Raw genomic sequence first — 18,807 nt, forward strand, 5'->3', positions numbered from 1 at the left:
CCAGGGACGAGCTGGGACGGGACGTCTCTCCAAATACTCCACTCCTAGATCCATTCCAGATCTACCACATCCCGAGGCGAGGAACCGGCAGGGTGCAATTGCCCTTGACAGGTCGAGTCGAGCCGGACGCAGACCTGACATAGTACCATCATAGTCCCAGCCCTATCCATAATCATCAGATTCCGCTCATCGTGAAGGAGTGGCAGATATTGCGCGCGCACCGCACTCTATACGGAAATAACTGCTCACCGCAACATCTGACAGTGAGCGCCTTCGACGCACTTTGCAATTGCCAGCTGGACCAAAAGAAGGGGAAGGAGAGAAGGGGCTTCATGACGGCGTTACTCGAGTACGCCGTGTCTACGGATCATACTCGGCAGCAGTCTGGCTGGCTTCTAAACCCGGGGGCGGAGATACTAGGCTCTGGCCTTGTTCGTGGCGGGATGCTCAAGGCATGCACCATTGACATTGTATACGGGCACGAATTAGGAAGGCATGGCGGTCTCGGGCGTCGAGGTGCCTCTAGATGGTAGTCCGGCAGGGCAATGGTCCTGAGTGGCATGGAAGAGGTGTCCGATTCCGGAAGCGACCGTCGACCGTCAACGGCATCCGGGGTCGTGAGTGGGGCCACACTACGCGACGCTCGCGCTGGCGTGGTGCTCTAGCACGGACGCGGATATTCTTGGCCGCCATTGTGTACAGTGGGGTTTGGAGGGATCAAAGGATTGAGATCTTGAGAGGGCGTCCAGGGTCCGGACGCGGCGAGTCCCTCTGTCGCCCTAGACCACCATGAGCACATGAGCCTCCAGAGTGTTGGCTCGCTGAGTGAAACGCGAGTAATTCGGAATACGTACGACGTACGACGTTTTCTCCGTATCCGGGATTCGGGCCCTTTCTTTTCCTTCAGCGCCAAATCCGTCATGCTGCATCGGGATTCGGTGTTTCTTGATCGAAGGTGTCGAGATGGCCTCCTCCGAATCATTGACATTGCTATTATTCATAGCACGTCGCACAGCCGGCAGTAGCCGCACAGAATTGAGCGGTGAGAGGCACCACTGAGCAGCGAACGCCTCAGGGCCCAAGTGCAAGGCGCCTGCACCAATCCGGGACGGGAAACGAGAAGTGGGAAGTGGGAAGTTCGCCTCGACGTGACCTGGGAATCCGTTCGCGCTCCATACGATCCAGTGCTGCGGGGAAAGCTTCGTACGCGTAGATATTCGTGGCGAGCCGCCGCGGGGCCGAGTGCGCGGCCTGTGTAGGAGGCGGATGATCAATAGACGGCGGGCAATGGGCATTACGGTAGTCTGGGAATCGGATGCTGCGTCAGGACTCAGTGCAGGAACCCCATCGCTGGGTGGGATTTAAGGCGGACATATCGCGGGATCGCTGATTCGGCGACAATCATACCCGTCATCCGGGTGCTAATGCCACCTTCATGCACACTCGGACCTGTAAGAGCGGAAGGCCAGCGATGGGCGACGTCGGACGAAGAAGGATGAAGCATGACCGGCTCGTCGGGCTTAGTGCATGCCCAGGTACGCGTTGAGGCTGCACCGAGTATAGGAAGGGGAGCGCTCAGTCAGCATGCTCACAAAGCTGCCACAGCTTTGAATATCGAAGACATGCGCCCCTGGAGAAGTGCTGGAATCCCATCCAGACCTTGCGTTCGTACTCCTCGAATGTCGGGTGTTATTCCCTGATGCCTGAGGCTGAAGTGCGATCACTCGGACGAGTGGGAGAACGGGAGGGACAAACGCCGCCGAGGTACAGTAACAGTGACTTCTGCACTGGTCCATGCGGACGATGACAGGCAACCCCAGTCCGAAATCGCAAGCAATTGCCCATCGAAGGGCGGCGGAATGTGTCCGAGGAGGATCTGCACTGGATGGGTGCCTTATTTCCCGCCCGCTGGCACAGTCCGGAGTAGAACTGGACAATGGTCTACAACGCGCTGGGCTGCGATGGACGCCTCCCGCAGACATCCGCTCCGCCGTAACCACGCATATGCATACCAGTGTGGAAGTAGCGCGCCAGAACGAAGAGTTTCTCTGACTTGCGTCTCTCAGAGTGATCCAGTTTGATGCGATACCCCTTGGGAACGCCCGCCAGAGTGCGCACGGATCATACACCGGAGATTCCGATGTGCGACTCGTGTCCCTGGGCCATCGGCACATCGCAAGAATGAATCAGTCAGTCTATCCCTTTATCCTTCCTGGGTTATCAGGATATGCCGAACGCTGGCTCTCGCGAGCGCATCAGTCAAGGGTGTGCGGCTTGCAGCCCTGGCGGACGTATGACGGTGATATGGAGCTAGGATAGACCTAGTACGTATAGATGGGCACATCGAGGCATTACTCACCGCTCAACGATAGGACAGACCTTGCATGTGGCACTTGCATGCGAAAGCCGCAATTTTGAAAGCTCATGTGTCCACCTGAGGGTTGGCCTGGGTTCCCAGTCGGCACATCATCGATCAGGCCGACACTGGCGATAGTTTAGTTGGCTTTGCCACGACTGTCTGGGGCTCAAGGGAGTTACGGGAACCTGCACAGGTAGAGTTCAGTGCGAGCATCGGAAGGAAGAGAACCACTCGAACTGAACCTTCTCGGAGATTAGAGGGAACCGTGACAGTCTTCAAAACACGAAGTTGACCCCTACGGCCACCATGGCCGTACTCAGTGCTCAAAGTTGGAAATGGAGCCATATGCCACAACCGCATAGAAGTCAGGGAAAGCCTAGCCCAGGTGTCGAGGATGAGGATGACAGCAATAGACAGGCAACATGGGGAGTCGAACCTCGCGTCTCAGGGATCTTTGCACGGCGCTTCTGACTAGCGCCAGCCCATGACTCTCTCTGAAGTCAACCACGAAGTACTCACTACTGGCAGCCGAGTCCTCCCCAGCCGGGTCTCGGCGTACAGCAGGAGCGGAACGTCGTGCTATGTCATAGCATTAACCACACACTCGAGGACAACTAGGCGCTTGTCTATGGGTTCATCGTGACTCGCGCAAACCTCCCCACAGCGACCGGGCGGTACGTACTGATTCATTCAATTTGCGCGCAACTATGCGCACTGAGCTCCCGATCACAGGTTAACCACCCCGTACTGCAACGTTGCAAACGGTCAGCCCAATCGCAGCCGCTCGTTACCCGTTCCAGTCGGACTCCGACCTACAGTCCACCCAAGCACGGCTCAGCCGGAGTTAGTTTCCGGAGACAATGATATACAGTACCTATGCGGGAGTCACAAGTTGGACTCACCGGTACACCCCGTCTCCGAACTCTCGCGCCAAGCAGCTCTCGAAGTACGTCACCCGTGGTCCATGCCGTTACAGGGAGTGAAACTGATAGACTGGGGCCTCGCGGACGCTCTTCAGCGAACAATGGCGGGAACGGAACTTCCTCACAACGTCCGTTCGCTGGATTATGTTACTTATTGTGTCTATCCAATCCAGCTATCGACCAGCTGACAAAGGTTGGGCTTCTGGACGCCATCACCACAAATCAAGCCGCTCGTGTAGGTCACCGACACCAATCAATCACAACGAATCTACTTCCCGAAGGCGCGATGCGTGGATTGAGCGGACCGCCGGAGCAGTCTCTCCTCTCATGCACGAAATTTATTATTCGCAATGCTTGCTGGGATTTGTACGTACGCGAACTGCCTCATCTTGTAATATGTTCACTGACTGACGAATTCGGCCACACCGCGGTCCATCCGCGATCCTAAGATGCGACGATCCATCCTCCCCGACGGCGCCCGTCACCACCGACTCACCGCACAGGTGCTATAGATGGACGATCAAGTGGAAACACTGAGGCGTCCCAGGAAAAAGGCGATGCCGCCGCAGACAGGCACCCACGACATTCTACCTCCGTCACAAATCCACCTCGCAGTCGCCGATGAAGTTACTGCGCGTCTTTCGAGGTTCCCTGACATGCGGGTGCTCTGTCATCGACCATGTGTTCTGATTTTCCCGGCCGTGTGCGACCCGCAACTCTTTACCAGCATGGTCTCCCCGTCGATATGTTCCGTTGACTTCTTGCTTCCCAGCTGGGTAGCGCGGAGAAGCGCAGAAGCTTTCGAAACGAACCTCTTCAATATGTGACCGCACCTTCGGTCCTCGTCCGCATAATCCTGTGTGCATATGACTTCCTTTCTTCCCGCTTGACGTCACTCTATCTTAACTGACAGATGCGCATTTGCGCGGAAATAGGATGGGCAGTGGCACTTGTCTACCGGAGGCTGTTACGACAGCTCACGGACAAGTAGTGTACAGGCAAATCAACTAGAGTATAAAATACAGTATTCAGAAGGCGAATAGATATGTTGGAGGCGGACCTAGCCCCCCAAGGCATCAACACGTCAACGGAACTCCTGGCAACTGGTGCTCAGACACTAGCTGTCTCAGGGTTCCATCTACGAACAGCTCGACCCCGACTCCGCTTACGTCTCAGTCTACCTGGCCAGCGGAGTCATTTACACAGCCGACCACGGCCTCAGTCTCTTCAACGACAAGCCATCGCATGTCTCCGTCGAGATCCCCGAGGATATCCAACAGCCAGGCATCACTGGGCGAGGATACGCAACCGGCCAGTTCGCGGAGGCATTGGCAAAGCTCTTGCTCTCCTCCGCACAGGAGCTAGTCGGTTCGCGGTTCGCCTCACCAGCCGTCTTCCCCGCGGATAACGTGGATGCGGCTGTGCAGAAGGTCGAGATGGCGATCAGCACGCAGACGCAGAAGCTCCGACAGCTCGTTGCGGATGCTGCGTTCCGGTCGTCGATGGGCCCTTCGCCCAAGCGTCGTGCTTCCGAAGAGGACCTTCGTCTGGGCGGCTCCACATCCTCCAAGCGCATACGTCCTTCGCCGTTTGAGGACGACGTGGGAGACACGGACGCGGATGGCAATGGGCTTTCGGCCTCTCCACCACCCAGCACTTCGGGTGCGACAGACACGAGCGAGCCGATCGTGACTGTCGCGATGCTCCGAGCATTGACGAGGGAGATGCTCAAGACGTACGGTAGCTGAGCCTGCGGGTTCCGTCCACCTGCCCGTATTCATATGGACGAATGCTTTTGAGGAATCGCTAGGATACACACATGTTCTTGTAGCTATATCTATCGTGCTGTCCGGGGGAGCGCCCGGGGGTTGCAACCCCCACGGTCTGGTAGACGTGAGTATTGCAATCCACAAACTGAAATACCTGCAAATGCCACATCATACCGCTCTCGTACTCCGGGTTTCAAAGTACACTAGGAGCGATTCACTCTGTGTTACACTTTACAGTAACCACAAGCTCAAGTATAGCCTCAACAAGCCTGAGGTGCTTGGCGATGGGCTCATCGTGCCACACGAGCACGGCGCAGAAGCTGCAGATCCCTTGCGATAGATCATAGGACGAAGGACCCCGTCGACGGTGTCTAGTTCCAATGTACTAGTACTGAATAGTACATTAATTACGAGCGAAATATACTACCGAGACGAGAGAGGAACTCAAAGCGGCGGACGTGGATGCTGTGCAAGAAGGTAGAGATGACCGTACAAAACCACTACGTCTCGCCCGTAAGCGCATGGAAGTGGTACCTGTCGTGCACCTTCTCGATCAGTCCACCCCGCTGCACACCAACGTGCCACAATCCCTCCGCCTCGAGCAGGATGTCGCTCGGATACCGCGTCGTCCCTTCCTCGCCGCACCAATCAAAGTCGATCAGCACCCTGTCACCGACCTCGGTCCGCGCAGGTCTCCAAAGACGAAGCCATGGGCATGCAACGTGGTGACGGCGCTCTCGAGCGAAGCGATCTGCGCCGGATCCTGCAGGGCACCCGTGGCCTCCTTGCCCTCCACTAGTCCATCACCACGACCAACGTCCCAACCGACTGCACGAACTCTGGAAACCTCTGCCAGCTGCACAAGAGGCCGTGGACTAACAGATTTGTCCTGGTGACTCATTGACTTATTGGACCATGGGAAGAGTTGAGCGCGGAGATGACTTGACAGCTAGGTTGCTGCAATGTGATCAGTGGCAAACGCTGCAGAGTTTCAAGGGTAGACGTACTGAGAACGGCGACCACACAATTCTCCTTGAGACTCGCCATTGGACGACGAGGAGGCAATTTGATCCCATGTTGTTTCAACCAGTCATCGTCGATCACTGCATAGGCTTCGCACTTGCAAGCTTTGGTTTCGACGGAAGGGACAGGTAACTCTATGCACTGCAAGAGACGCGCATAAGGAGATCCTCCGAACCGAAAACAAGCAGTCGCACCTGATGTATTGTAACCATCAAATCACTGTTGGGACGGCTCTCGTACACTTCGATTCTGTGGATAACTTCGAGAATTGCATCTTCTAAGTCGGACACATGGGGACGCTGGGTGGCGACGTGGTAGTCATATTCGACGTCGCTGAGGAACCGATACTTCTTGATCGCTGAATCCGAGGCTGAATCGGCGAGAGTGTGCAAAGGAGGAGCGAGGAGGAGTGGACAACTGAACAGGCGGAATTCATCAGCCACACAGGAAACCCGTCATCGCTTGCCTATTCAGGAAATGATCATGAAATGGTAAGTGAAATGTTAAGCTCTATCATTCGCCGAAAGGCTGATGAATCTCCGGCTACTGCACCTCTCTAGGCTAAGAAAAGGTTGCGAGAATATTTCCTAAGACTGAAAAGGTTAACGTATAGTTGAGCAAAGTATCTGAAAGTTTACTTACCATTTCTCGCGTGCGGAAAGGATACATTCTTTGCAGTGATGGCCATGCTTTGGGCGGTGGCAGGGCGTCAACCCAAGTACTACTCTTTAGTAACGCCATGCTTACGTCACTTATGTCATCCACTTACCCCCTTATTTTTGGGTAAGTACTGGAGATAGAACTCCGTATACAAAACAAGTACCTGGGACGACAACCCAACTGACTAGTACTCCATTTCCATGTAGACACGCAACTCGTGCATGATGGCGTGATAAAGCACGTCTCGTACTTCAATGTCTCTGCCACCGTGAAGGAGTTGGACAAAAAAATCGCGGACCTCCTCGATACTAGAGTCTAGTATTACGTCCATGGATACGGAAGACTAGCTGTCTGTGGCTATAGCTTGGAAGGGTACATTGTTTCGTTCCTAAGCCAGTTGGTGTCCTGACGTGGCGCGCAGATGTCCGGAGATTGTTCGTCGCCCCTGTCGAGTCTGCCACCTTGTCTTGAAAGAGTCCGCCGAACCTCCTCCGGTCGCCGAGTCTTCAACGCAGCGCCGCGGTTACCGCACTCGCAGCGCTTTCGCCCCCTGGTGTTATGTGGCCCCCACCGCCGCGATCGTTGCTGGTGCTCCAGCTGCCGCATCCAATATACGTGCTACGACAGTTCTCCAGGCCTCCACGAGGGTCACTCGCAGCAAGAGCGGCAAGCTGCCCTCCGCAACGGCCGAGCCGGAGCAACTGCATCGTGCACCGATGAGTAGGCGGACAAGCACTCTAATCACAATGGCTGCCCGGACAGCGAGCGGAACTAAAACACGTCGGCGTGGTGGTGCGGCAGCCACCGAGGACCTGCAGCCGCAGCCTACAAGACGCAGTACTCGGCGGTCGAGTCGTCAAACCTAGTTCCAAGTTACCGTCGCTTCCTCAGTTCGTACTGCAGGTATTGAACAGATCCAGGTTGCAAGATACATACATACGGTATGTGTGGACGAATCGACCTCACTTGACCGAAACACGTACACGAAAGTGGTTACTGGTACACACACGAGAGTAGTAAGTGGTACAAAAGGGATTCTATGCCATAGCCGAGACAGTCTGCAACGTCTTCAGAGCACGACTCAGCTCAGATGCAGCATTCGGTTCGGTCATAACGGCGATGGCGTCCGTATCCCGGTACAGCTCCCGAAGGTATTCCGCCGCCCCGGACATGTGGGCGATCTTCGCGCAGGCTGCGTGCAAGGCGATAATCTTGGGATCAGGGGCGGGGATTACCTTGGCATCCACGGAGCAACTTCTGAAGGTGACTTTATCCTTCAATTCCAACCTTATCTGACGCAGGTAATCCTCGCCGTAAGCATGTTCGGCGTTGTAAGTGTCGGGTATGACTTGCTCTTGTACGTCCTAACGACCGTTGTCAGTGGTAGTCCATGGAAGCGATCAAGAGACAACAAAGGTAGATAGACATACCTTGACTGGCGTCAGGTATAAGTCAAGCTTATTGAACTGGGCGTGGGCGTCATGGGACAATATGAACGCGTTCTTGGGACTGTGAAGGTTCGCGTCGCCGAGTATTCTTTGAGCATCAAATCCTCCAATATGCGCGATCATCCCCCCTGCTGTCATAGCCCATGTGAACTGTGAAGGGATGATGAAGCTTGAGGTAATCCAACGAGAGGAGAGGCGAATATGCACACCTTAGCCTGAATTGCTTGAGTGACTCCGTACATGTTATCCGATAAAGACTGGCTGATTATATGCGCGACATTGGTGGCAACCGCAAGAGCTGTAGATGAACTGTATTTGGAACGATGTTTCTCGTACTCTTCGGGATCAAGGCGGCCAGTGAACACACATCGGTACTCATCACGAAGCATAAGCTACACTAGCATGAGTTATATGCATCCAACATCAGCTGAAGACGCTCACCAGATCGTGCAATTCAGAAGCACTGCTAGACGACGACGGGTTGCTTTGTGCCGCAGCCTCCGGAGGAGTCAGGGAGGGTGTTACCGCAGGCGTAGGACCGTTCGGATTGTAGACTGTACATGAATCAGCGAACAGAAATAGAGCAGAACACGTAATTCGGCCACTTACAGACACGTATAAGCCCGAAGACATATAGATGGGCAAGCCCGGCCAATAACTCCTGATCTTCATGACAAGCGAGAACATCGCGCGCCAAGGCCTTTCGACCGGCGTCATCAGGAGAAAGACGCAAGCCGTGGCCAAGGACACGTGCACAAACATTCGGACTCATATCCTGCAACATATTGTACGAAGGATCACTGGACTTGAAGTTCCAGCCTGGACGGCTCTCGAGTCGCAGACAGTGTTCATAAGCAGTAGTATAGATATCGCCTTGAACGGAATACGGGTTTGCTGGCAAAGACTGGGGGTAGATGTTGTTCCCTGGTGACATGATGATGAGGACACGACGAGCGGAGAACGGTCCAGTGGCCTCCGAGTCAAGTTGGGGTTAATTTGTTCATTTTCCGACTCCGCTGTGGCTGGAGTGATCCGGCGCCTATCCTTGAGTCCTCTTCCCCCTCCCCTGCTCTCCTCCCGATTTTGTCTGTAGCGCATGAACACGTTCTGATACAAGAACAGATAGTCTTGTGCGCATGATGTATGCGAAGAGCCCCCTGAAGCAGGTAAGGTTCTCTGCAGCTTCTTCGCCGCAGCGTGGGATCGCGAGTGAGTACCATGATTGAGTATGACTTATTAACCCTGCAGCTCCAGTTGCCGCAGTCCACGCTCTCGCACATAAAACCGTCACTGGACACAACTACGATGGTTCGCGCTCGCGTCTATACTCCAAAGGGTTACCGCACGCTGGGGATGTCGGGTCGTGCACAGACAGTCTCCGGAATGCAAGACAAGTACCTTCCCAAGGAGGCGTACCTGATTTTGCGAGGTTAAGACCACGAACTCACATGTGATAAGATCTGCAGCTCATACGTGGCATTTTCGCGCAGAATTCCACGAGAAAGTTACGGCCTATCCGAGCAAGCAACAGAAGAAGGAGCTTGCGTCCGTGATCGCGAAGTTACCGGGAGCCAGAGGATGCACCTCCGCCAAGATCTCCGCATACTTCAAGGAGAGACGGAAGACCGTCGCTCGTGCACACAAACCAGTGCCTGAGGCTGCAAGCTCAAACGCTCCCTTGGCCGTCCGCATCGGTGAGCTCCTCATTCGCATACTATGCATCCGGCATACATGCTTGCTGACCGCGTCCTCGGCAACAGGCACGACGGCGACGCAGAAAGTCCCGGAGCGCGCATGCACTCCGAGTCCTCCATGCCCCCCTGTAGCCAGAGCCGACGACTTGGCTGGTCTGTTACGAGACGCGTTGTCAGAACTCTCCACTACGTCGCCGATATCGCCTCCGAAAACCTTTGCGGAGCTTGGACGATGGTGTCGAGAGACGGACACGTTTTCCGAGAATTTGCTCGACAACATAGCAGCGGGGGTGTACGAAGGTTTAGGGATGCAGTAGAATCTCTCTGAAGGGTGTGTATGGCGTTGAGCAGGTTCACATTCGACATTATACCTACTCAGAATGATTTTATTCTATGTATTATAGCAGACCTCGAGTCCCAAGTACATACTCATACAGCAACTTTTTAACTTCCCTACACAATTCACGACATCCTGAGCATCAGACCGACGAGGAAGCTGCGGCGTCCTGAAGCGCATCTGCCAGGTCTCAGGGACACCCTCATCCGGTCCTTCGCTTTTTGTTGCCCGACCGCGCGCCGGAAGCCTGCGAGGGATCGTTGACATGTCTCTTGTCAGGACACCAATCCATAGGAATCCTATCCCCAACCTTGTCATCGTCCGACCATCCCGGCAACCCTTCCATATCCATCAGTAGCTCCGCCATGGCGTGGTGGCTCGAGGCTAACAAAGCGAGCTTGTGGTCGTCCGCGGAGGGTTCTTTGCGTGCCTCCGCAGGCTCGTCGAGCGATACATCCGGTGATGGGAGATGGTCTACTTCGGGATCGAGCTCAGCGGACGGTGACGGTGGAACCGACTCGGCCTGAGTGGCCTGCGCAAGATGGGAAGCAGTGCTAGCCTCACTAAGCTCTTCTTGATGGAGCTGGTGCTGCGAGACCGCATGGCGGGCCTGGAACCACGACAGGAGGGTGCGGAGGATGCTGTCCATGTTGCTGCAGAATTCCAATGGTATGCCGTAGGCGACTTCGAGCTTTCCCGTCAGGATGGTACGCAGCTTCCTCGAGCTGCAGGCGATGCGCCCATCTTCGGTGTTGTACTGCTCGAAGAACTCGTCGATGTAGTTGGCGACGGTGATGTCCAGCGCGCACGACGACTGGAGGAAGCGGGTCGCGTAGTAGAGCAACACATACGCTGATGGACCTACACTCGTCGTGAGTGAGATCCGAAGGTGCGATGGTCCGTCCGGGCGTGCACGAGGGGAGTCAGATAATAGAGAGTGTGAGAGGGAGAGTGGATGAGAGAGTGGATGGGAGATGGATGGGAGAGGGAAAGGATGGCGGTGGCGGCGTTGTAGAACTTCTTGTACGTCGAGTAGGGCTTGATAGACCGCGTTGACGGTCACTCTAGGGCTTGCAACGTCGGATATGAAGGTCTGGAATAGAGAGCTGAGCGATAGCGAACAAAACAAGAGTCTGAGGCGAGTACGAAGGGGTCGAAGTCGAGAACGGAACTGATGTCGAAGACTAGGATCTGCGCGTCGATGGGGAGGGGAAAACCCTATCTATTCGAGGTCCTAGCTAGTCGAAATATACATGCTCGCTGTATACGATGACGTGTCGAAGGTTGCGAGGGAGGCGGAGGCGTAGAAAGAGCTGGAAAGGAGGGAAAAACATAAGTACAAAACAGGCGCTAATCGGCTGATATACGCGAGGCGCGATCACGAGGGCGCGTAAAGTGGGAAGGAGAGCTGGGTCGAATTGTGTGCTAATGCTAGAGTACGTAGGCACTAAAGAAATGGTATAGTACGAGTCCTGAGTGTGTCTCGCAGGTGCGAAAATATGCTAGAAGTCTAAAGGGACGGGGGGAAGGAGGCGGCACGCAGTACCGCGTCGAGCGCGGTATAGCGCTGTGAAGCGCCGGTCTCCAGCTGATCCGTAGCATCGTCGGGTTGCGCTGCGGCGTCGAGTGGGTCGTCGGAGACGACGACTACGGCTTTCCGAGGTCGTTGGGGCTCTTGGCTGACGTCGCGGGCGACGTGTCGCGCACTGACTCGCTGACGGCTTGTTCTCGACAGTTCGTGTGTTTCCGAGCTCGATCCGAGCGACGACGCATGTGCAGGAGGTCGTGAGCGATGCGCAGGAGGAGTGAGGACGTCGGCGGGTGTGGTCGTGGTCGTAGGACGCGTCGGAGGCGGTGGTACGCGCGCAGCGGCGTGTGCTACCCATCAACGCGAAGGACTCGAGTTCGTCGCAGACCTCTACGGGCTTCGTGAGGGATAGCCGTGCGACCGACATGAATGACAGTGTGCCCTAGTACGGTTATGTCAGAAAGTGTCTACATAATTTGTTCGGATGTGATATATGACTCACGGTTTTCTCAGAAGGCATCTCAGAGGCAGGCCTGGCCATCTCCCAGTCGACCAGTATTCCTCGGAGCCGCAGTGCGTAACGGCCCCCAACCTTGTCGATCCGCCGGTATATAAGCATGTTCCCGCCGCTGATGTCGCCGTGAAGGAGCGAGAGGTGTTCAAAGGCCCCGCGGTGAGCTGCAACGACGATGAACAGGCAATTCCTAAAGCGGGACAGACACATAGAGACTCACCGACGACACAGTCTTTCAGAATGCTGACGAGCTGCTGCCCGGTTTGGAACTCGCTCAACTGCAGCGCGACCTCTTCGACCACAAGCCGGTAGTGCTGATAGCGGCGCAGGAGGCATGACCGTACCCGATCAGACTGGCCAGAGCCCTGTGTACGCTTGCGGCCCGCGGCGCACCCCGCTTCCGCACTTTCAGACTCGCCCTGCTGCTCCGCCCACCGCTGGGGCGTGTACGTGATCTGCCCAGGGAGGTCATCATGGTAGAGCAGAGTGGGCACATTGCCGACGTGCCCCATGTTGAGCTCCATGAGCACGTCCCCCTCACGCGCGGCAAAGACACCACACGCCCGCCAGGTGTCCTTCAGCCAGACGAACAGCCCGGTCTCGCAGTCGAGCGCGACGTACCCGCGCGTAGCCCGCCCAAACAGACCCTTCGCGCAGAACTGCGGCTTCCCAACGAGGAAGGTCCTGTTCTCGTTGCCGTCGGGAACCTCCACACGATAGCGCGGCCAGAGTGGGTCAAGAGAGAGGGCGAAGGCGGCGCGCACGTAGGAGAATACGTAAGGCCGTTGGGGCGGGTTGTCCGGATCGAAGAACCCCTGCGTGAGCTCCAAGTCGACCGCGAGGCTCTCTGCAGCCTCCGTCATGCATCGGTACTCAAGGTCCGAAGGGTAGAGGCGGTGGGCGGTCGGGTCCAGGCCGAGCTGAAGGTCAGCGCATTGAGATATTCGCGAAAGGACATCTGCGGTGTATCGCCAATCAACGAAGTAATCGATCGGATCCGTGATAATGAACCCTGCATGGTCCCAGCGAATCAGATGGCAGTGTCGCTGGACAACCAGCAGCGTGAAGACAGCAAAACGCTGCTGGACGGCGAACATGAGCTCGACGCGAGTGATGATGTCGTACGCATCGTCGAAGCCGTCCGCGTCGTCGGGGGCACTGCTTGGGATCGGCGAGGTGACAACAACCGCTACAAGCTGGTCGCACCACATGGGGACTCCACAGGCGGGCACGAGCCCTGGACGGAAGAGTGCCATGTCCGGCTTGGGCTTCCGTTCTCCCTCGATCGACCTCGCAAGGTCAGGTCTTGTCCCACAAGACGCAAGCTTGATACCCCCCGCAAACGCGTCGCACTGGTTCACAAGCTCAGTCTGGGCGTGGCCGCTGCAGTTAGCTAGGGTATAGCAACTTGAAGGAGCCGGCACATACGAATTGGCATGTCAACGTCGCCTCGTCAAGCTCTGCTGCGTTCTCCGATGGCCTGCAAATGGGTTGTGGTCCAGGGGAGGACTTGGAGTGTTTGGTGGAAGAAGAGGAGTGAGGTATCGCTTAGCGAACTCGACCTTGTCTTCGTATATACCGTGTGTGCCAGCCGTGTCAGCCATTTCGAGGTACGGGTGAAGGAGTGTTGTCCTGCCGTGTGATATCTTGGGAGTCGAACGTGAACAGAACGCGTCGAGGGGGTCGAAACTAGTGAGGATGGGAGTGGTTGGGGCCGGCTTCGTGCGCGTCCTCGGCGAGAGATTGACGACGTAGTAATAGTCGCAGTCGAGGCTGAAGACACAAGGAGCAGACGCGGAGGAAATGGAAGGTGGAGGGTGGAAGGGGGAATCGAGTGGGGTCGGTGGCTGGTGGCGGTTCAAGTAGTTGGTGCTAAGCGAGACCCAGGCGCGCCCGTGCCGAATCGGGGAGGCGCCTCGTGTGTCGGGCTTGCCGTTGGGGGTTTTCCGTCAACTGCATGATAGATGATGCAGCGCCGGTATGCGGGACCGTCTGCGCGATAATAGAGTGTAAGCCCGACGCTGTGTCGGGTGAACTCTGCAGTGGGCACTGGCAGGCGGCCGGAAAAGGTGGTTAGAGACAGCACGTGCCTCGTTTGCGCGAAATTGATGGCTCGCTTCGTGACGGTGTGCAATACTCGCCAGTCTCAAGACTTGAGGTGGACGCGTTGCATAGACAGCGTATGCAGCGAGCGATGCTAGGAACGAACCTGAGAGCGACTTGACTTTCCCCGTCAGTGGTCACCCTTTTCGTTCTCGAAGAGAAAGCCCGCAGCCGATGGAGAAAGCTTGCCGATGACGCGCCGTCAGCTACAGCGGAGTTCGCAAAGCCGAGCAAACCTGGGTGAATAACCCACAGGAATCCTATCCCCGACCTTGTCGTTGCCCAGTTATTCCGGAGCCCTTCCTCATGCTTCACTATCACCGTGTGGTGGCTCGAGGCCTTCAAGCTTCAAGGAGTGCCAGTAGTCATGTGTCGGAAGAGGGTTGTTTGGACGGCTTCTCAGCTTCTCTGACTCGTCGAGCGATATATCCGGTGGCCCCGTCGCCGTCAATAGAGGAATAGGAGAAACTCCTAGGTAGTCTTCTCCTAAAGTCGTCAATAAGCGTACAAAGAAAGCGAGTCCGAGATTTGCCCCTCCGAAACGCAACGCTTCAATCTTGCGAGCACATATGGCGGCCAGGTATGCTTCGCGCCGTTCATCCTATGAACACTACTTACTCCGCTCCCTGGCATACAGACGCGTCGGCAACTGACTCCGGTGGACCGTCTTTCTGCGTATGGATGGCTGTTCCATCAAAGAAGTGCCTGCGCACAGACATGACTATACGATGACACAAGAAGGCCGTCTGAGCGTGCTACATATATGATTCGGCTAGCTGACAACGAACGCCCGCATCCACTAACTTGAGCGTCGCATCCGAGACTCGGCATCTGACGCAACTGCTCAGTCGGGGCATGCCAACATATAGAGGAGTCACCAGAAACGAGCAGGGACCTCCATGATGAGGACCTTGGCGCTACGAACGAAAACCTGGTTGCAAGGGACCCGATGGGACAGCTCAGGCTGGAGCTCTCCGAGTACGGCTGGGGGGATACTGGGAGCGTTGAGGATGCCCTCTTCTCTGAACCCAAGGGACTCTATGTCATAGCCGAGACAATCTGCAATGTCTTCAGAGCACGGCTCAGCTCATACGGAGCCTTCGGGTGCGTCATCACCGCAATGGCGTCCATACCCCGATAGAGCTCCCCAAGGCATTCCGCTACCCCGGACATGTGCGCGATCTGCGCACAAGCTGCATGCAGGGCGATGATCTTGGGATCCGGGGCGGGTATTACCTCGCCGTCCACGGAGTAACTTCTGAAGACAACCTGAGACTGCAGGTCTAGTCTTAGTCGACTTGCAAGTGCCGGGCCGTAAGCGTATATCGCTTCGTAGGTATCGGGTATGACCTCCTGTTGTGCGTTCTAAATGATTCATATTCAGTCATAGTCCGTGCAAGCGATCGAGAGACAATGACATACCTTGGCTGGCAGAAGGTATAAGTCAAGCATGTCGAAGGCGAGGTGCGGGCGATGGGTCGATATGAAGGAGTTCTTGGGACTGTGAAGGTTTCCCTCGCCGAGCATATCACAGTGAGCAGTAAGCCCTCCAAAATGCTCCACAATAGCCCCTAACGTTGTAGCCCATTCGAACTGAGAAGGGATGATTCAGCTCAAGGTCATAGAACAATTAATAACATACACACCTTGGCCCGAACAGCTGGGGTGATGGCAGAGGTGGTTTCTGACAGAGGGTGGCTGATTATATGCGCGACATTGAGGTCCTGGTCCAGAGCAAGAGGCGCAGACGGATCGTAATCGGAGCCGTTTTGCAAGAACTCCTCAAGGGAAAGGCTGCCAGTGAAGGCACATCGATACCCATCACGGAGCATAAGCTACACCAGGATAAGACATACGCGTCCAACATCAGATAAAGAGGCTCACCAGATCGCGCAATACAGCAGGACTGCTGGACGACGGGATGGATAGGGGCGGTTCTTGCGCCGCAGTCTCCGGAGGAGTCGAGGATGGCGTTGCCGCGGGCGTGGGACCGTTGGGATTGTAGACTGTAGAAAGATGAGCCATAAGAAAGAAAGTAGAGCGCGTAGTTGCACGTACAGACTCGTATAAGCCCGAATACATACAGATGGGCAAGCCCTGCCAACAACTCCTGATCCTCTTGACAAGCCAGTATGTCTCGCGCCAAGACGTTACGGGCGGCGTCGTCAGGAGCAAGACGCAGGCCGTGACCAAGGACACGTGCGGAGACAGTCGGAGCCATGTCCTGCAAAACATTGAACGAAGCATCCTGCAGGCCACCAGAGAAGTTCCATCCCGGTAGGCTTTCGAGTCCTAGACAGTGGGCATAGGCAGTATGGATTTCGTCCTGAGCCAAGTACGGGTTTTCTGGCAGAGACTGAGCAGGAAATCTGCTCGCTAGCGACATGATGAGGACACAATGAGCGCAGGACGGTCGAGTGGCCTCGAGTTTGGGGTTAATACGTTTATTTTCTGACTCCGCTGTGGCTGGAGTGTTCCGGCCCCTATCCTCCGAGTCGACTCTTCCTCCTCTCCCTCATCCTCTGCTCTCCTCTCGATTTTGTCTGCAGCGCATGAACGAGTGCTGATAGAGGGTATGACCGCCTGAGAGATGACCTCAATGTGTATACAGGTGCAGTCTTCGTGAGACGTACAGTATATATCCACTTCGAATGCGTCCTCCCCCACCTCTCCGAGCTAAGCGCCGCATCAACTCGGTCAAGGCTGCTCCGCTGACACCCAGCTCTCCCTGCTCATATATACATTGCGCTCGTCAGCCCATTACATGAGAGTTTTCGTGTCAGAAGCCATCGATACCTATACCACCGGAGCGTTGAGAATAGATACCAGTGCCTAGTCTAGCCAATGCTGAGGTCGGATCAAGTCCATGATGAATTAACGACGAAGAAAGAATGGGAAGGGAATGCACACGTCAAACCACAACCAATCAGCACAGTTGCCACATCTTGACAGAGTCGACGACGAGCGCTCGGTCCTCGGGGTTCTCGGGCCATGTAGGAGCCCATTGAGATTGCTCGTACGCGAAGTCGCTCATAGCAGCTGCGCGGGGAAGAAGTCAGAGAAGTCAGGAACGATGCAGCAAATGGAGCGTGGATAGAACGCACAGAGTGACCCATCCAGCCAAGGTTTGTCGCCAACGCCATCCGGGAACCACCCGTTCGTGCCACCGACAGCGACGTTCATGATGAGATAGAATGGCTGGTCAAACGGCGCGACGTTCTTCGTGCCGTTCGACCACGGATCTGTCAGCGCGATGTAGTCCGAGCCGTTTGCGACGACGGACGGGAAGCCGCCGCGCTTGAAGAACGGTTCGTTGAAGCGGAGGTACATCATGTACGTGAGGCGCGAGTCGACGTAGATGCGCATGAACTCCTCGTTCCACTCGAGCACGTACGTGTGGAAGTCGTCCGCGAACGTCTTCCGCCGGTTCGTCCACCACCCGAACGTCTTGCTCACGCCGTTCAGCCACGAGAACGGGCCCCAGTTCAGCGAACCCCGCACATAGTCCACACCCCTGTGGCGCCCGCAAGGTTAGAACGGCGTCCAGTGTGAGCTATTCGGACGCAATGTGGGAAGACGTACTGCGCCTTGTACTCTGGGCCGTTCCCGCGGGACTCCATGATATCGATCTCCCCAGACCGTGGCCATGGGCCGTACTTCGAGTCGCTGACGGGGAGCATCCACAACGCAGGCCACAGCCAATCTCCTCGCGGCAGCTTGGCGCTGATCTCCACTCGCCCGTACTGGATGGAGTAGTGGCCGCGTGTGTGAATCCGCGCACTCATGACGGGAGGGATGACCGCCTTGCTGGAGATGTTCGATACCGCGCCGCAGTTGGTCGCGTTCGCGTCCGTACAGCCGGTGATGTTGTATGTGAATGGAGGATCGCCGCGCACGGCGTCGGTCCCGATGACATCTGACGTGAGTGTGGGGACGATGTAGAGTCGCCCGTCGCGCACGTAGGAGTTGTTGGCCGAGTCGGTCGCCATCTCGAACTCCTGGTTGCTGCGGGGCGCCAGACGTCAACGCGTCAACGCGTCCAGATGCGAAGTCAATTGAAATGAAATGCAACGAGAAGGAGTCAGCGCCTCGCCAATCCGATCGACTGGTCCGAGCTTATACGGCACCAGAGAAGGAAAGGCAGCACTCACCCGAACCCGCTCATGCTGACCTCGTGTGTCCAGGTGTTCTTCGTGTCGAAGGTGTCGAAGTTGTCCTCCATGACCAGGCAGAGATTCCCGAGGTGAAGAGTGGTCTTCCATGTGAAGTAGCAGCGGATGGCACCACCGGCGACGCCAAGGAACGCGATCAAGTACACGACCCAGTATGAGAGCGTGGCCATCCTGTCCTTCTCCGTCATCCAGGGCTTCTCGATGGCACCTGTCAGCATAGTCGAGCGCATCGGCTTGCGTGCGCGAGACATCGTGGACATGCGTGAGGTGGCCTTCG

General features: G+C 56.1%; 11 protein-coding genes across 11 annotated transcripts; 3 read left to right on the forward strand and 8 right to left on the reverse strand.

The window, feature by feature from the left end:
* Positions 1–483: 483 nt before the first annotated feature.
* Positions 484–1,407, reverse strand: L226DRAFT_95169 (uncharacterized protein). The gene is made up of 2 exons (XM_067687369.1): positions 855–1,407; positions 484–779 (listed from the first exon to the last, which is right to left on the reverse strand). Exons 1-2 carry the CDS (start codon positions 1,293–1,295, stop codon positions 633–635), a joined length of 588 nt encoding a protein of 195 aa, XP_067534255.1. The 5' UTR covers positions 1,296–1,407; the 3' UTR covers positions 484–632.
* L226DRAFT_95210 (uncharacterized protein) lies at positions 1,408–2,420 on the reverse strand. Its single transcript, XM_067687370.1, has 2 exons — positions 2,380–2,420; positions 1,408–2,321 (listed from the first exon to the last, which is right to left on the reverse strand). Exon 2 carries the CDS (start codon positions 2,172–2,174, stop codon positions 1,521–1,523), a length of 654 nt encoding a protein of 217 aa, XP_067534256.1. The 5' UTR covers positions 2,175–2,321; positions 2,380–2,420; the 3' UTR covers positions 1,408–1,520.
* A 1,051-nt stretch (positions 2,421–3,471) lies between these two features.
* L226DRAFT_613838 (uncharacterized protein) lies at positions 3,472–3,944 on the forward strand. Its single transcript, XM_067686550.1, has 2 exons — positions 3,472–3,648; positions 3,732–3,944. Exons 1-2 carry the CDS (start codon positions 3,633–3,635, stop codon positions 3,905–3,907), a joined length of 192 nt encoding a protein of 63 aa, XP_067534257.1. The 5' UTR covers positions 3,472–3,632; the 3' UTR covers positions 3,908–3,944.
* A 729-nt stretch (positions 3,945–4,673) lies between these two features.
* L226DRAFT_464932 (uncharacterized protein) lies at positions 4,674–5,030 on the forward strand (the record flags this gene model as incomplete). The annotated part of the gene is made up of 1 exon (XM_067675892.1): positions 4,674–5,030. A coding segment is annotated over one exon (357 nt), but the record flags the coding sequence as incomplete, so codon positions are not given.
* Positions 5,031–5,419: 389 nt separating this feature from the next.
* Positions 5,420–6,346, reverse strand: L226DRAFT_535962 (uncharacterized protein). The gene is made up of 2 exons (XM_067681019.1): positions 6,059–6,346; positions 5,420–6,008 (listed from the first exon to the last, which is right to left on the reverse strand). The coding sequence occupies exon 2, from the start codon at positions 5,950–5,952 to the stop codon at positions 5,710–5,712; it is 243 nt and encodes an 80-aa protein (XP_067534259.1). The 5' UTR covers positions 5,953–6,008; positions 6,059–6,346; the 3' UTR covers positions 5,420–5,709.
* On the reverse strand, positions 5,552–5,716 carry L226DRAFT_464985 (uncharacterized protein; the record flags this gene model as incomplete). Its single annotated transcript, XM_067675895.1, has 1 exon — positions 5,552–5,716. A coding segment is annotated over one exon (165 nt), but the record flags the coding sequence as incomplete, so codon positions are not given.
* Positions 6,347–7,648: 1,302 nt separating the features above from the next.
* On the reverse strand, positions 7,649–9,123 carry L226DRAFT_613839 (uncharacterized protein). The gene is made up of 5 exons (XM_067686551.1): positions 8,792–9,123; positions 8,624–8,736; positions 8,392–8,574; positions 8,165–8,332; positions 7,649–8,098 (listed from the first exon to the last, which is right to left on the reverse strand). Exons 1-5 carry the CDS (start codon positions 9,114–9,116, stop codon positions 7,772–7,774), a joined length of 1,116 nt encoding a protein of 371 aa, XP_067534261.1. The 5' UTR covers positions 9,117–9,123; the 3' UTR covers positions 7,649–7,771.
* A 146-nt stretch (positions 9,124–9,269) lies between these two features.
* On the forward strand, positions 9,270–10,318 carry L226DRAFT_535964 (uncharacterized protein). Its single transcript, XM_067681020.1, has 4 exons — positions 9,270–9,348; positions 9,431–9,611; positions 9,673–9,876; positions 9,943–10,318. Exons 1-4 carry the CDS (start codon positions 9,322–9,324, stop codon positions 10,191–10,193), a joined length of 663 nt encoding a protein of 220 aa, XP_067534262.1. The 5' UTR covers positions 9,270–9,321; the 3' UTR covers positions 10,194–10,318.
* Positions 10,319–11,288: 970 nt separating this feature from the next.
* Positions 11,289–13,756, reverse strand: L226DRAFT_95326 (uncharacterized protein). Its single transcript, XM_067687371.1, has 4 exons — positions 13,684–13,756; positions 12,476–13,625; positions 12,244–12,419; positions 11,289–12,183 (listed from the first exon to the last, which is right to left on the reverse strand). Exons 2-4 carry the CDS (start codon positions 13,509–13,511, stop codon positions 11,716–11,718), a joined length of 1,680 nt encoding a protein of 559 aa, XP_067534263.1. The 5' UTR covers positions 13,512–13,625; positions 13,684–13,756; the 3' UTR covers positions 11,289–11,715.
* Positions 13,757–15,047: 1,291 nt separating this feature from the next.
* On the reverse strand, positions 15,048–16,831 carry L226DRAFT_613841 (uncharacterized protein). Its single transcript, XM_067686552.1, has 5 exons — positions 16,417–16,831; positions 16,243–16,364; positions 16,005–16,193; positions 15,781–15,951; positions 15,048–15,723 (listed from the first exon to the last, which is right to left on the reverse strand). Exons 1-5 carry the CDS (start codon positions 16,742–16,744, stop codon positions 15,397–15,399), a joined length of 1,137 nt encoding a protein of 378 aa, XP_067534264.1. The 5' UTR covers positions 16,745–16,831; the 3' UTR covers positions 15,048–15,396.
* Positions 16,832–17,284: 453 nt separating this feature from the next.
* Positions 17,285–18,748, reverse strand: L226DRAFT_465023 (concanavalin A-like lectin/glucanase; the record flags this gene model as incomplete). Its single annotated transcript, XM_067675896.1, has 4 exons — positions 17,285–17,397; positions 17,463–17,872; positions 17,941–18,363; positions 18,510–18,748. 4 exons carry the CDS (start codon positions 18,746–18,748, stop codon positions 17,285–17,287), a joined length of 1,185 nt encoding a protein of 394 aa, XP_067534265.1.
* Between the last annotated feature and the right edge of the window lie 59 nt (positions 18,749–18,807).

The sequence above is a fragment of the Lentinus tigrinus genome (assembly GCF_003813185.1).
Source record: "Lentinus tigrinus ALCF2SS1-7 unplaced genomic scaffold L226scaffold_16, whole genome shotgun sequence".
NCBI lineage: Eukaryota > Fungi > Basidiomycota > Agaricomycetes > Polyporales > Polyporaceae > Lentinus > Lentinus tigrinus.